This window comes from Moschus berezovskii, chromosome 15 (assembly GCF_049115385.1).
Source record: "Moschus berezovskii isolate FMDL1 chromosome 15, NW_MosBer_1.0, whole genome shotgun sequence".
In the NCBI taxonomy this organism is placed as follows: domain Eukaryota; kingdom Metazoa; phylum Chordata; class Mammalia; order Artiodactyla; family Moschidae; genus Moschus; species Moschus berezovskii.
In genome coordinates this window covers 85975514-85990875 of record NC_142474.1, presented here as the reverse complement: position 1 = coordinate 85990875, position 15362 = coordinate 85975514, and the positions used below count along the sequence as shown (strand labels likewise).

The window sequence follows — 15362 nt, the reverse complement described above, 5'->3', positions numbered from 1 at the left end:
ACAATGTGAGAGCCAGGGAGTTCCAGAAGATTTCTTGAGGGCTACAGAGCTTGAAACCTCTTACTCATGAGTACATCACGTTAACGCATGCATAATGACAAATGAAAAGGTGGAGGAAGAAGAAGAAACAAAGATGCTATTTATCTTTTATTTCAGTTCTGTGATTACTGACATTCAGTTAAATACCTTTAAAACGTCCAGTAAAGTGCTCTCAAAGGGGAATAATAGGCGGGTCCGAAACCAGCTAAGGCTTTTGCAGCCTATCAAGTCTGTGGGGCGCTGGGTCCCACAAAGGTATCTGCGAGCCTTGGGGGGAAAACTCACAGGAGGGACCCCTGCCAGGCCCTTCCTCCCCAATTACCTGTTCATCTTGTCCCTGTCGTGTAGGCCATTCTTTCCGAGCAGCAGAACCTGCTGCACTTTGGCTACGTTGCCTACGCTGGCAGCTTTGTGGACCTTTCCGAGGTCCTTGTTTCGGATGTGGTACCCGGGCTTGAAGTTGGTTCCATGATCACCTCCTCTGATGGAGAAGCCAAAGGGCCACATGCCCTTCTTACTCCTGAAGCCCCAAATCTTCTTCATCACAGAGCCTATGGGCTCCAAACACACTTCACCTCCCCCTCGGCTCTTCACAGTCCCCTAAACCCAACACGAGCACTATAGGTAAGCGAGAGCCGTCCCGCCACAACCTCCCAGCTGGGAAGCTCAACGGTTTGGAATCTTTCATCCCAGAATGATTGTTGCTAAGCGACACCTCTAAACTGCCCGGGTGCCAGAATGCCCGGTGTGCATATGCAAGAACTGGAAGTGCATTTTTCGAAAGAAACAAATAATATCAATAAACCCTTGCCTAAGGTAAGAAGGAAATAGAGGAAACTGCAATAAACAGAAAGGAAAGTGACATTACAACAGATACCTCAGAAGTAAAGAAGCATAATCATAAGAAACCATTATTATTGATGAACAATTACAAATTGGAAAACCTAGAGGAAAGAGATAAATTCTGAGAAACATACACTCTGTCAAGACTAAAACAAGAAAAAATAGAAAAACTTAACACTCCAGTAACAAGGAGATTTAAATATTAAAAAAAATAAAACAAAAACAAAAAAACCTCCCCAAAGCTAAAAGCTTAGGACCAAATGGATTCAAAGCTCAACTCTACCAAAATTCAAGTAAGAATTAAAAGCAAGAGTATGCATAAAAAACACTTGACAAAATTCAAAACCCATTCATGATAAAAAAAAAAAATTCAATTAAATAGCAAAAAATTTCCTCAATACAATAAAAGCCATTTATGAAAAGCACGAAAAGTGAAAGTGATAGTCGCTCAGTCGTGTCTGACTCTTTGCTATGCCATGGACTATACAGTCCATCAAATTATCTAGGCCAGAATACTGGAGTGGGTAGCCTTGCCCTTCTCCAGGTGGATCTTCCCAACACAGAGATAGAGCCTAGGTCTCTTGCAACGCAGGCAGATTCTTTACCAGCTGAGCACCAAGGAATCCCAAGAACACTGGAGTGGGTAGACAGCCGATCCCTTCTTCCTGACCCAGGAATCAAACTGGGGTCTCCTGCATTGCAGGTGGATTCTTTACCAACTGAGCTAACAGGGAAGCTAGTCTACATGGGAAAACAGCGTCTGATAGTAGGAACATCAGGGACCAAGAAGCTTTGACCAGGATGGCTACCATCTTTCAAAACAAAAAAGCCCTCTGTCCTGTGGCTGATTCATGCTGATGTTTGGCAGAAACTAACACAATACGGTAAAGCAATTATCCTTCAGTTATAAATTACAAAAAACAAAAGCACCTCTCCCTCAACTATGCTGCCCCCTTCCCCTGCAGTCTCAACGGTGCTCAACCCACAACCAAACACAGTGAAGGAGCTGCCAACGCCCCCCTCCCCCACGCTGTCCTCCTCGCCACAGCTTCGATTCTGCTCCCCACTCTGTGGAATTGTCCTCTCTGCCACCGGAGTGGAGAGGAGCGGAAAGCCAACGGCTTGCCTGCAGGTGAAGGGGGGAGAGAGAGCTCGCAGCACTTCAGGTCATGGGTGCTAGACGGTAAGGTTCAGAGAAAGCTGCCAGTGACGTTACCAAGGTATAAACATCACATGGAGAGGCCACGAGCTGGATCCTCACTGGAGAGAAAAAGAGCTCAAGACCCTCAGCACTGATCTGTCCCCATCGATGGGTGGGGGGCGGGGTGACATGCATGCAGTCACGGGCTGTTATCACTTCCCGGCGGGGAGGGGACTCCTGCCCTGTGTCTGTGTGCCTGACACCCTGTGCTCTGATTAAAGGTATCCCAGGAGTGGAGAACAGCTGGAGCGCATGTTCAACCTGCCTCAGCCTGGCTCCTAGGAAAGCGCAATGAGCTTTTTTCTCTTCCCAGGTAGTGGCTGAGGCTGGGAAGAAGCAGGAAGCACACATTTGCTCAAGAGCACATTCTCATCCAAACTCACAGTGTAGCGTCAACCGATCATTTCTGATCCCGCAGGACAGGCAACAGCCAAGCTGAAAGGTGGTGAAATTGGCCCAGGTCTGAACCTAGGTGTGTGCGGGGCTGAGAGAGAAGATTCTTTATCAGAGACACGGATGGGTCCTGGGGCTGTTTTCAGCCCGTGAATGAGGCTGAGGGATGGGAGAACTATTTCTCCAGGATCCAGGCAAGTGCAGCCGGCAGCAAGCAGTGTTTGGGCCACTGTGTCCACATCTGCTCCCTGGTTAGTTTCTGAAGCTGTCAGAGCACAAGAAATCTGTCTAAAGGAAAGTGGGATGCTGGCGTTCAGATGCTTGAATAAACCACATCTGTAGGAGGGCAGAACTCAAGGGCCATGTCTGGGCCCTCAGCTTTGAGAAGAGAGATCATAGTCGTATGTGGATAAGACAAAGCTCGGGATGCTGGAATCCTTTTGAATTACTACTCTGGCTCTGCCCCTAAATGAACCTCAGATGTTTCAACCGATTTATTTCCTCCAGCTTGTCTATCGATCAGTGTGTCTGTCTTCTGTCTACTGTGATCTCAGCCTGCAAATTAAACTGTTTGCCTGAGGAAGAAGAGGGATAGCTCTCACCCAGCAAGGCCGTTCCAGTACTGATTTGGCACTAATATAAACTAACTCCCACAGTGATAAAGAAAAACCAAGGGGTGCAGCAGAAAAGAGTCAGATTTTGGTGGCTGGAAGGCTGTGCATGTACAAACCCCAGCTCAAATACTAAGTTTAAACCCTCAGCCTCAATTGTCTCATCCAGCTTTATGAAGTTGTGGGTGTTTGAGGTTATCACGTAGAGTGAAGGGGCATTTTGTTAAGCGTACACGTGGCAGCGGTCATTACTCTTGTTAATTTGTGCGTTGTCACTGTTTCTGCAGAATCACGGATGCACTGTCACTAGGTGGAACGCTAGTCTCGTAAGGGTGGGCATCAGGTATAATCAAGGCAAGGCTGGGGAGGAAGGAGGGGTCCAGCTGCTCTGGAGAGTGGGCAGGAGGCCAGGAGGCAGTGGGCCTGGGACAGGAGGGCACCAGGCCCCAGACCCCAGGGTGGTGAGTAGAGGAAGGCTAATGAGGAAGGTTCTTGACTGAAGAGGAGCAGGACTCAGGCCAAAACACATCTGCCTGGACAAGACGAAGTCCCAGTGGACCAGGGCCAAGGAATGCGCTTCTGGGGAGGGGACAGAGGGGAACCCATCTCCCTGGTTCCTCCAGCAGGTGAGTAGCTGCTCCCCTCGGGGAAGGTTCAGTAACCTCACCAAAGCCACTCAGACAGTAAGTGATGGACCCACGGCTGAAAACTCAATTGTCTTTCCTACTGTATAGCACGGGCCACTCTGCTCAATGGTATATGGCAACCGCGGATGGGAACGGAGTTTGGAATGAACACTGGAGTATGTGTATCCTTTTGAGTTATAGTTTTCTCCAGATATATGCCCCAGAGTGGGACTTCTGGATCATACAGGGGGTCTCTTATATTTTCAGCTTTTTAAGGAATTTCCACACTGTTCTCCATAGGGGCTGTACCGATTCACAGTCTTACCAATAACGTTGGAGGGTTTCCTTTTCTCCACACCCTCTCCAGCCTTTATTATTAGTAGACTTTTGGATGATGGCCATTCTGACCAGTGAGATATGATACCTCATTGAAGTTCTGTCGTGCATTTCTCTGAAAATTAGTGATGTTGACCATCATTTCATGCGCCTACTGGCAATCTGTCTGTCTCCTTTGGAGAACTGTCTATTAAGGTCCTCTGCCCATTTCTACTTTTTATTTTTATTTATTTGTTTTGCCCATTTCAAAATCGGGTGTTTGGTGTCTTATTTTTGTGAGATACAGCTACATGAGCTATCTGTATATTTTGGAGATTAATCCCTTGTCAGTTGCTTCCTTTGAAAATACTTTTCCCTCTCTGTTAGTTTTTTATTTTGTTTATTGTTTCCTTTGCTGTGCAAAAGCTTTTAAGCATAATTAAGTCCCATTTGTTTATTTTTATTTTCAGTTCTCAAAGACATGGATCGAAAAGGATAGTTCTGCAATTTATGTCAGAGTGCTTTTTTATTTTTGGCTGTGCCATGCCACTGATGGGATCCTAGTTCCCTGACTAGGGATTGAACTCAGGCCCACAGCAGTCAAAGTGCCAAGTCTTAACCCTTGGATTCCCAGAGAATTCCCTCAAAGAGTGTTCAGCCTATGTTTTCCTCTAAAAGTTTCCATTTAGGTCTTTGATGCATTTTGAGTATATTTTTGTGTATGGTATCAGAGAATGTTCTAACTTCATTCTTTTACTGTAGCTGTCCAGATTTCCCAGCACCATTTATTGAAGAGGGTTTTCTCCACAGTCTATCCTTGCCTCCTTTGTCATAGGTTAAGCGACCCATAGGTGCATGGAGAGAAGAATCCACTCTATGTAGTTGAGTCCTGCTACCCCATATCTGACCTTTCCATCTATTCTAGCGGTTTAACGTTTTTCTCATTCAAGCACGTACAGTAAATGTGCAGACAGATGGAGGGGAGGGAGCATGCAGCAGCTTCAGGAGGGAGGTTGCCACCAGGAAGGGGAAAAGGTTGGCTGCAGTAGAACAGGGACTGGGCTTCTGTCCAAGATGCTGTAACAATGTCCTTAACACATCTGCATGTTTACGTAATACATATGAATGCCTCCTATAGAACTATTTTTCTATATCTTTGAAATATTTTAGTTTAAAAAATACTTAGAAGTTAATCAGTTTTAATAGAAATGGATTTTATTGCACATACAGTGACTTCATATTACAGTAGTTTATTCTGATAAACTAAATGACCATAATTTATGTATATCCTGGATATAAAACTATACATTTTTCCTTTTTTAAAAAAAAAACATATCATACACTTACCAGTGTGACGACATTTCACTGAGGAAAAGATTGCATTCATAATGGATACCATCCTCCCTGAGTTCACAGCCCTAAAATACCAGCACTGTGGAGACTCCCTCGTGGTGGAACAGGTCCTGACAAAAAGGCTTCCTTCCTCTATCCCTTATCGCCAGTTGAAAGTCACAGAAAGTGCAACGTTTCTGGAGTGTTTATATTGATCCAGCATCGAGAATGCTAGTGACTAACGATGCAATGGTAAAACTATAGAGCTCTGACTTTGCATTTGAATCTCTGTAGCCAAGATCAGAAGTGCAACATTAAACTTGCTTTATTTTACCATTTACCTTGCTGAGAACCCCATAATCTGTTTTGCTTGTCAGTAGCAAAATTAGGAATTTCACTCTGGAAGATACCCAAGGACCACTAAAAAAAAAAAAGCAGTCTTTTCCAACCTGTTTCTCCAGCATCTGGCACACAGACCTTCATTAAATGCTTGTGGGGTAAACATAATCACAATCCTCGTCTATCCAGGGATATACAGCCAGTGAGCCACAGTGGGCTTCCCTGATGGCTCAGAGGTTAAAGCATCTGCCTCCAATGCGGGAGACCCGGGTTCAATCCCTGGGTCGGGAAGATCCCCTGGAGAAGAAAACGGTAACCCACTCCAGTATTCTTGCCTGGAGAATCCCATGGACGGAGAAGCCTGGTAGGCTACATTTCACGGAGTCGCAAAGAGTCGGACACTACTGAGCGACAGAACGGAGCCATAGTAAGTTACAGCGTCACAGTGGTTTACTTTAAAAGATGTTCTTTCAAAATGATTCCAGGAAGAAAAGCAGTCTACACAGCGAGGGATGCTGTAGCGATCTTAATGAATAGTTTGTTGAGAGCTCTAACTTTTTCTTCCAAGCATCGGGATTTTTTCTCGGCACCTCATTGTTTCTCTTCAGTGACTTGAAGCGCTTTTGTCAGGTGAGCATTTTCCACATAGATCTCCTTGAGCAGCAGATCAGATCGGGTGTTCTTTTCAAACTGGAGAAGGGAGAAAGCCACAGTGTACTGCACGTCTAATGCAGCCACGCCACGCCACCAGCTCTCCCTTCCTATTCCTCCACACGCGTTCAGACTAGTTTGGGCAACCTTACAAATCAGAGACATGTTGGATGTAATGACAGGTTTTGTCATCCTGGCACAAGAGAGGAAACTGACGAACTATGTGGTAGAGAAAATCGAAGCCACCTTTGTACAAGTTGATTTACCACGAAATGAAGACAAGAAGACCCATATCTGGAGGCCTCCAAAAGACAGTCAGGAAACGGTCAAGAGTACCCAAAATGTTTGGCTTATCTCAGTGTGCTCTGCAGGCCCACCATGTCAGCCAGGACGCACCGAGGCACCTTGGGCACCACCCACATGACACCGACAGGGGCTTGAGAAATGGGGACACAGGATACACTAGTCAAGATGCAAAGATGCAGGGGTCCCGGCTTTGGGCTTTGAAAGTCCGCGCTGAGGACACTCACTGTGCAGCTCTGCCGGCCATTGCTGCCCGGCCACGGCCCTACTCCCACAGGCACGTGTCCTAACGGGAGGAGCCAGCAGAGCATGCAGTGTCCGGTGGCGTGTGAACAGAGAACCCAGGCGGGGGACACACGGCTGAACCTGAGGTGAACAGAGAGACCTGAAAGAAGCATGGGGGCCTTGGCGGAGGCTGCCTGGCGCAAACCTCCCGGGCAGAGGCCGGCACATGCGAGGGTGGCAGGAATGGCCAGGAGGCCTCTGAGAAAGGCAGAGCTGCCATGCCGGCGAGGCAAAGGGCCAAGGGGAGGGGACCAGGTCCTGCAGAATCTCCAGGCCCCCGGAGAAGCCGCTGTCTACTCTGAGGAAGGCCGGCAGCTCCAGCGTGTCTAAGGATGACTGCTGTGCTGAGGGGCTGGCAGAGGAGACGTGGAGCCCAGCTGCCAGGAGCCAAAAGGCGGGGCGCGAGGCGGGCGATGGGAGCTCTGCTCTGCACCGAGGGCCGCGCTGCAGAGTGAGACAGGCCCCTGGGCGGGCGGGCGGATGGGAGCAGACAGGTCAGAAGCGGTGCGTCAAGGCCACAGAGAACGTGCTGGGAGGACCAGAGCTCCGGAGGGCGGTGCAGAGGAGACCGGAGCTGGGGCGGCGGAAGCTGAGGACACAGCCATTTCTCTGGGACCTTCTGGTCTTACAGGGACACAAGCCCAAGTCCCAACTGAGAGGAGGGGAGAGGGCCTGGGGGTCGGAGGCAGAGCGCAAGGGCCCCCAAGAGAGGGGTGTGGGGGAAAGGCGGCGATTGGGACAGTCCACCCCTACCCGCCCCCCTAGCATGCAGGAGCCTCAGGATTTACTTGGGGTTGAGGTTTTGCCAAGAGTGACTTGGGGGGTAGGGGGGCCACCAAGAGTTTGACAGCTGGGAAGGGAAGTGAGGACCCGGGACCGAAAAGGTTGGAGGGTGGTGGTGCCCGCAGGGCAGGGGCTACACAGGTGGGCAGTGGAGTCTGGAGTGGGCAGCCTGCATGGAGTGACTCAAACTGGGGCCCCACGGCTCAGGGTGCTGTAGCTAAACCCCTTTCGGTCACTGTGGAAGAGAAGCTATTTCCACAGACGCTGACATTTCACTTCCTGGAGCACTAGGCAGTCCTCATAGGACAGCAAGGCCTGTCTCCCCTCTCCCTGCCCTCCTCAGCACTTCCCCAGGACACAAGGTTCTCTTGGGGCCTGTCTCCCTCATCAGTTACCCGGATGCCCACAGGCGGCGTCCCTGACTCACCTGTTCCTTCAGCTCTCCCACTTTCTCTTGGAGGAGCGCTTCCATATTCTTCAAAATCATCTCCACCTCCTCCACCAGCTCTTCTGTTGCCTTCAGCTGTGTTTCATGTGCTTCCTGAACAAGAGGAGGTTAGAGATCAACACGGTACATTTTAAAAAGAATCATCTCAGGGTTATTTACTTTACAGTGGAAATCTGCTGAAGTGTACAAAATCCGAGCATCTGGCTAACCTTTCATCCATAGGGAGGGATGCTTAGAAATGTCTCACAAGCCACAAAGCTGCATTTCTCACTGTAGTGTGAGCAGATAAGAGACGCTTTGTCCTACGATTTTAATCCTAGGTGACTCAAAGTTGAGTTTCCCTAAACATGGTAGTCTTCCTAGAGGATCTCTGACTAAATTTCCTTTGTCAATAATCTGTCCTAGCTTAAATGTCTCTCCAGCCCAATGTGTTTGCATAATGCTATAAGGCTGTTCTCTGTTAGAATTTGTGTTTTACAAATGTCAGATTTTACCCACCTTTCCAACCTTGCACAGCTTCTTTCCTCACGAAGGCATTTGGCCATCTGCCCCTCCTCACCCTCCCACTGACCCATGAACTTTGAGGACCCAAATGTGCTTCCTGGCTCACACTTTGAGGTGCTGACTCACTGATGCCTGAGAGACTGCTCTGAGGTGGGAACCACTGCCTCCAGAGGTTGAAAGAAGTGGAAACACGGAGAGTTAAATCACTCACTCAGTTAAATCACTTGGCTCAAGTGGTGGAGCCAGGATCCAGTCCCCTGCAGAGCACACTGAGCCACTGTTCTGCTGCTCTTTTAAGGCAGCAACTGTTTCTACATGAGAGCTTGGCACACAGCAGGCCTCCCCAAGTCCATGCTGACCTCATGTACAACCAGTAATCCCCACCCCTTGCTACTTTTAAACATGCCAAGCACAGCCCACCTCAGGACCTTTGCACCTGCCTACACTCCTGAATAGCTATACAGACAGGGACCCTGCACATCCGTCTCTTGTGGCCCTTCTATCACCACCTTTCAGACCTGGACGCAGGTCATGTGTATGGCTGGCTGCAGATATAAACGGCCCAGAAAACAGGCTGGGGGACTTCAGGGTCGGCTGCTCAACACCCACCAGTTCCCAGCGGAAGCCAGGTCCCGTGACTTCCACAAACATCCCACATGATGGGAGGGCTGTCGGGCCGTACTCCACTTGACACCTGGGCAGCTTGTGGCTAAGTCACCCGAGATCCTACTCACCCTCCCCGTCACCCTCAGTTGGCCCCTGCGCACTGTCCCCACTCACCCGGGCCTTCTCCTGGAGCCGCCGAGCTGCCTGCTGCTCCCCTTCCAGTAGCTGTTGCAACTCAGCCACATGGCCTGCGGGCACGAGCTGTGCCATCTCCTCCTGCAGCTGCCGCACCCGCTGGGCATGCTGGGACCTGGCCAGCCGCCGTCTCTGGGTGGCTCCATACAGCTGCCAGGGAAAAGGCACAGCGGTTGTGGGGTGACTGCCCACAGCTTCAGGGTCACCACCAGACACACAAAACTGTATCTCTACGTGGTAGGCCACCTCAGAGAGGAAGGGCGTGTCCAGCAAAGCCCACAATCTCTAAAGAGTCCGTTTATCTGATGCCCACACTCCATTCCCTGGTAGTTCAGACGGTAAAGAATCCGCCTGCAATACAGGAGACACAGGATACGTGGATTTGGTCCCTCAGTTGGGAAGATGCCCTGGAGAAGGGCATGGCAACCCACTCCAGTCAGTATTCTTGCCTGGAGAGTCCCACAGACAAAGGAGCTTGGCAGGCTAAAGTCCATGGGGTTGCAAAGAATCAGATAGGACTGAGCGAGTAACACAAGTCCATTCAGGGGCGCTTCTGCACCCTGAGCGCCTGGAAGGCCTCCCTGCAGCCCTCCCTGTGACCTCGTGCCGGATCCTGGAAGGATCAAGTTATTCTGTCCTGTTTACCTCCTGGGTTCTTCGCTGGGTTTAATTCCTTCAATAAAGGGACCCACACCACCCATGTACAGCAGCCTACCTCTAAGTGTAGAGCTCACGCTCCTGAGACGGGCTGTGGCCAGGGCCCCGGAGGTGGTTGCACAGTGTCTGGCGGGGCGTGGATGTGGACAGACTCGGCCACCTGCTCCCTGGGCACAGAACCCACGGGATCGCTGGCATCAGGCTCTCCAGGGCCTGGCCGCTTTCCCTGAATGGAGCGCCCAGGAGGCCATCTAGGGCTCCGGTGGCCTCCTCTGGAGCACACAGAACTGCCCTCTGAGACCCCGTGGAGGGGAGAGGTGGCGGCTCCACCAGGGCCCCTGCTGAGGGCAGGCCGGGGAGGAGGGCACTGGCCACTCCAGGCAGGGGTGAAACTTTGAGCCACAGCCCCACTCCCTCACTGCCCTGTGTCAGGGCGGGTCTGAAGGGCCACCCTGGGCAGTTTCCCTGGACAGACCCCCAGAGGCTCTCCATACACATGGGTCCAGCGGAGCAGCCGCCCCGCTCCTGGGATGAAGAGAGGCGAGGAAGGTTCTCACACACCCTCCACTAGAGGCAGCGTCCTCCCAGCAGCTTTAGAGTTTCGGATGATCACTATGCAGTCAATCCAGCCCATGTCTGAGTCCCGCACACCTGCCTGGGCACCTTGCCGCCTCCTGCAGCCAATGCTGTGCTAAGCCTGAAGCCTGACCACAGGCCTCGCCGTCCACTCTCCTCAGCACGGCCCAGCTGAGTGCCCCGAGGCCCTCCTTGTAAAGCAAGGCATGGATGGAGGGTGGGCCCGCTCCAGAAAGCCCTGTTCGACTGCCACGTGAGAAGGCAGAACTCCCCGAAAGAGAAGCGAGGCCACTGCAGCCAGGAATCCAGGGCCTCCGTGTTCTGGGTGCTGGGGTGGGACAGTGAACCCCTCAAGAGGACGGCAGACCTCTCCACCCTGAATCCAGGCTGGCCTGGCCAAATGTGGGGCAGTGATGCTAAGGAACCCCTTGGCACAGTGCTCAGGAGCCTGGATGCTTGTCTGCCCTTCCTGGGTGCTTGGTTGCCACATCTCATGGACCCGATGCCACAGAGAGGCCGGTGCAGGTGATCCCGCCCACAGCACGCCAGAACACCACCCATGTGAGAGCCCTCTTCGATTCCTGGCTCCTCTGCTGGCCCCGTGACCTCAGGATCACTCCCTCCCCACGGCTCTGGAGGCACCCTCACCTCTGCACCCCACTGAGTGTTCCTAGATGCCCTATAAGCGCCTTACACCCCTCTGCACACTTTCATCCAGGCGTGTTTCGGGAGGTCCTCATCTAACTCACCAAAGGTGATGCCAGCAGCTGCTCCTGCCCGTGACAGTGGTCGAGTGCTGGGCATCCCCCACCCCAGCGAGCATGGATGCCTCCAGCAGCCCAGCCCTGCTGCCCACGGGTGGATCTGTCTTCTTCACCTCAAAGGCTCAAACCAGTCCGGCAATTTCTCAAGGTTCCTTTTCACTACACATAGGGAAGGGAGCCCCCAATTCACAGAGACACCTTGGAGAATGTGCCTGCTGACAGTGGGGGGCTGGGCCCACAGGGGTCTGCCAGCCCCTCCTAAGACCCTGGACAAGGAGGAGTCCCACATGGAGACAGACCCTTCTGCAACCCAGGCCATCTGAGAAGTGACCTCTCACACCAGGTGTCCACAGCTAAGTCCAGGGGTCAGACCAGGGCCAGGTGGGGAACCTGATGCCAGGCTGAGCAGAGACACAAGGCTTAGAGACCCTCTCTCACAGCCCCTTCCCCCCGCAGACCCTGGCCCTCCAAGCGCACCCCTTCTCTGAGTCCACAGGGCCTGAGGCTCTCAGGGTACCTCACACCGGCACCTCCCTCCTCTCCTCCTGCTCAAGCTCCTCGGAAGAACCAGCCCTGCATCCCAGCGCCTCATGCTGGCAGGCACCCGCCACCCTTCCTGGGCCCGCTCTGCTCACATCTGTGTGTCCTAGCCCGCGGGCTCCTTGCCTCCCCACCGCACCTCTAAGCCTGGCAGGCGCCGGACAAGTGCAGGGCAGGGCAGTGGGCGGCACTGCCACACACATGCCACAGGGTGGTGACACCCGGGCTCCACCGTGGGCGAGGAGCTGGTGCCCTCGGGGGTTGCTCCGCCCGTGGCCTGGACCTTGGAGGCCACCTGCCGTGTTCCCTGGCTTCTCCACCCGCAGAGGGCACACCCAGAGGTGCTGCTATGGCCGCCTGCCCTCGTGAGGCACAGCCCTTCACACGGTCCACTGGCGTTCCACCTGACCCTGGACGGGGCCTGACTGCGTGCTCGGCCTGGAGGGCGCCCCCTAGCTGTGTGGCCTCAGCCAGCCCCGTAACGCCCTTGGCCGGACTAGTCCCACGCAGGCGGTCAGAGGCGAGGCTGACCCCTCTCAGCCCGGGACCGCCGTGCACACCCACCTGGTCCCGACTCTCTTCAAGGGCCTCTCTCAGATGTGACCGTGCCAGTCTCAGGCTCTGACGTTCCTGAGTCACGCGGTCAAGTTCAAGATCTAGTTTTAGGATTTGGTTACCCTGTTTTTAAATGTCGGTTTCACAAGTATAAGAACGTTAGCAACGTGATACGTGTTTAATGCAGAAACTTCAGAAAAGCAAGAATTACAAAATTTAAGTCAGCCGTGATCACAGCACGTGATCACAGCACACACCCAACGTGTTGTATCTCCTGGCCCTTCCTCCACACACACGCGTGCTGTCACCAGACATCGTAGGCCTTGCTTTCTCTCTTATAATGTCTACAGCATTAGACACTATTCAAAAATGTGGCTTTCAATGGCAGCACCATAATTTACTGAGTCAATACAGTTGATGATTCAAAGCTGATTCCAATTCTGCTGCTGTTATAAGCACCAGAGCGATTAAAATAGGTTCAGCTAAGTCCATCCACAATGCTCAGTAAAGTTCCCACAGCAGAATCATGAAGCCAGAGCACACCAACGTTCTTGACCGCTCTTGATGTATGTTTTGCCATAACGACCTCTAAAGAGGTCATCCCAATTTAGGCTCCTATCATCAGGATTTAATTCCTTTCTGCTACTTTCTCTAGAGATACCAGGCTTTGCAAAAGCTGCTAAAGTTCACACACTTTTCAGGGCTTCCTTGTGAAGCCCCTCGCTTTACGTCCAGGCACGTCAGGGCTGTCCCTGGTCTGTTTTAGGCCAGGCTGCCCGCCCCGCCATTCACCTGCAGCTCCTCCCGGAGTACAGCCTCCTCCAGTCTGTGTGTCAGCAGCTGGACGGTGACCTGATTCTTCTCGCTTTGGGCCTGGTGGGTAGAGGCCTCGTCTCCAAGCTGCAGGACCCTGTGGTTGAGCTGGGACAGTTCATCCCTACACTTCTGACTCTGGAATGAAAAGGAAGAAAACATGGGTAGACAAGTTATTTTTTTAAGCCAGACACCTTCTAGGGGTTCTCAGTCAGGGACACCCTTCTCCCCAGGTGATGCTTGGCAATCTTTGGAGACCATTTTGGTCATATCACAGTTGGGGGTGGGGTTGCTATTAGCCACTAGTGGGTGAGGCGCTTGCTCAGTGTCCCCAGAGTGATGGGCTCTCAGGCCACTGGGCGGAGGATGAACTCTGATCCATCCCCCAAGAACCAAATGCTGCACACCAGGAGTGCTTGCACCCCATCAACATTCCATCATCGCTCTGGAGAGCTGGCATGATTTTCTCATTTCTCTCACGGTTATTTCTGACATTATCTTACACAAGTTGAAGAAAAAAAAAAAAAAAAACCCAAACCCTGGCTACACCTGAGGCACGTGATTCTCTTAAACAATCTGCTCTTTCGTTAAACACAGCACACTGATGCAATACCCCTCTTGGCAGACCGTGGATGCTGAACTCCGGCGGTGCGGCCTGAGATAAGCAGCAGCCAGCAGGTGACACGAGGAAGCTCGTTATCTCCAACCGTGGGTCACATGCCTTTACACAAACCTTGTTTTGCTCCTCTGCTTTTCCCTAGAATTGCTCCGGAGGCTGAGGGTCTGAAGCCCTCTGTGCCTCAGAGCAGGGTTCACGCACAGCTATGCGGATGCATCACTGTTGCCCGAGGGTGGGTGTTCCCACCTTACCAGCCAGGCTCGGGGAGGCAGGCAGTAGTGGGAAGAGGCAGATGGGAACTGCGGGTCTCTCCAGGGTACAGAAGGTGACTGAGAAGCCAGAGGCAACAAAAGCACTCCCAGAATGAGTGGGAACTCAGCAAGGACACAAGGTATGCAGGTGAAAATCTACTATGCTTCTATGTCCTGACAGTGAACGTGTAGAAACCCACGTGAAAAACAAAAAACACCATTTCCGCTCTGGCCTGGAAAGAGCTTGGAGGTCGTCACTCCCACCCTCCAAACAAGAACAAAGGAAAAAGCTGAGTAACTGAAAGTCAACAACTCTTCTGAGGCCCATCAGAGAACTGAAGTCACAGGGCAAACCAATGCTCTGAAAACCAGAAAGAAAAACAGGTGAAGAGCGTCACCGCTCACCAGGAACCAAAGGCTGGAGGCCTACACAGAGTGGCTGCTGTGGGTAGAACCAGGTCCACAAAGTCCCCACTGTCTGGAGACAAGGCTGGCAGCAGGTAATTAAGGGTACGTGTGCTCGCAAGGTGGGGTCCTAATCCAATGGGACAGTGACTTTATAAGGAGACACAGTGAGAGGGGGCTCCCCACAAGCCTGGGAGAGCCTCACGGGAACCAAGCCAGCCCCGCCTTGAGAACCTTGGGACAACAAACTCCTGTAGTTTAAGTCGCCTGCATGTGGCATTCCGTATGGAGCCTGAGCAGACTAGGACTGCGACTGGTTTGAAGTACACAGAGCATTCTGCTCTCTGTCCTCAAGGGAAACCGCATTCTTTACCAGAATCAGCGAGGGGAAGGCAATAGCCAAGTGGAGCCCCCTCTAGCTGCTCTGACTCAGTGTCACTCACCTACTGGAGTGGCTAAAATAAGAGTGACAACACCAAGTGTGCACAAGGATGTGGGGCAAATGGACCAGCAAACACTGCTGGTGGGAACACAAACCGTTAGCAGCCGCTCTGGAGAACAGCTGGGCAACTTCATATAGAACTAGACACGCAACTGCTGTACAGGTCAGCAATTGCTCTCTTGGGCATCTACCCGTGAAACGAAGACCATTCCCACAAAGACCTGCCTAGGAATGTTCACTGCAGCTTCTGTGACAGCCCGAAACTG

General features: G+C 52.0%; 1 protein-coding gene and 1 pseudogene across 1 annotated transcript; both read right to left on the bottom strand.

Moving 5' to 3' along the window:
• LOC148775505 (ankyrin repeat domain-containing protein 26-like) overlaps positions 1 to 5389 on the bottom strand; it is a 180123-nt pseudogene extending 174734 nt beyond the window's left edge.
• Positions 5390 to 6138: 749 nt separating this feature from the next.
• On the bottom strand, positions 6139 to 14934 carry LOC148775504 (ninein-like protein). Its single transcript, XM_088843671.1, has 6 exons — positions 14860 to 14934; positions 13359 to 13517; positions 12576 to 12689; positions 9454 to 9624; positions 8149 to 8262; positions 6139 to 6389 (listed from the first exon to the last, which is right to left on the bottom strand). The coding sequence occupies exons 1-6, from the start codon at positions 14932 to 14934 to the stop codon at positions 6291 to 6293; spliced, it is 732 nt and encodes a 243-aa protein (XP_088699797.1). The 3' UTR covers positions 6139 to 6290.
• Positions 14935 to 15362: the final 428 nt, after the last annotated feature.

Coding starts and splice junctions, on each gene's coding strand:
- LOC148775504 (XM_088843671.1), bottom strand. CDS start 14,934: ATGCCACATGCAGGCGACTTAAACTACAGGAGTTTGTTGTCCCAAGGT. Junction 12,690..13,358: donor TACTCCGGGAGGAGCTGCAG/GTGAATGGCGGG, acceptor ATTTAAAAACAG/GGTAACCAAATCCTAAAACT. Junction 6,390..8,148: donor TGGGAGAGCTGAAGGAACAG/GTGAGTCAGGGA, acceptor TCCCTTCTCCAG/TTTGAAAAGAACACCCGATC.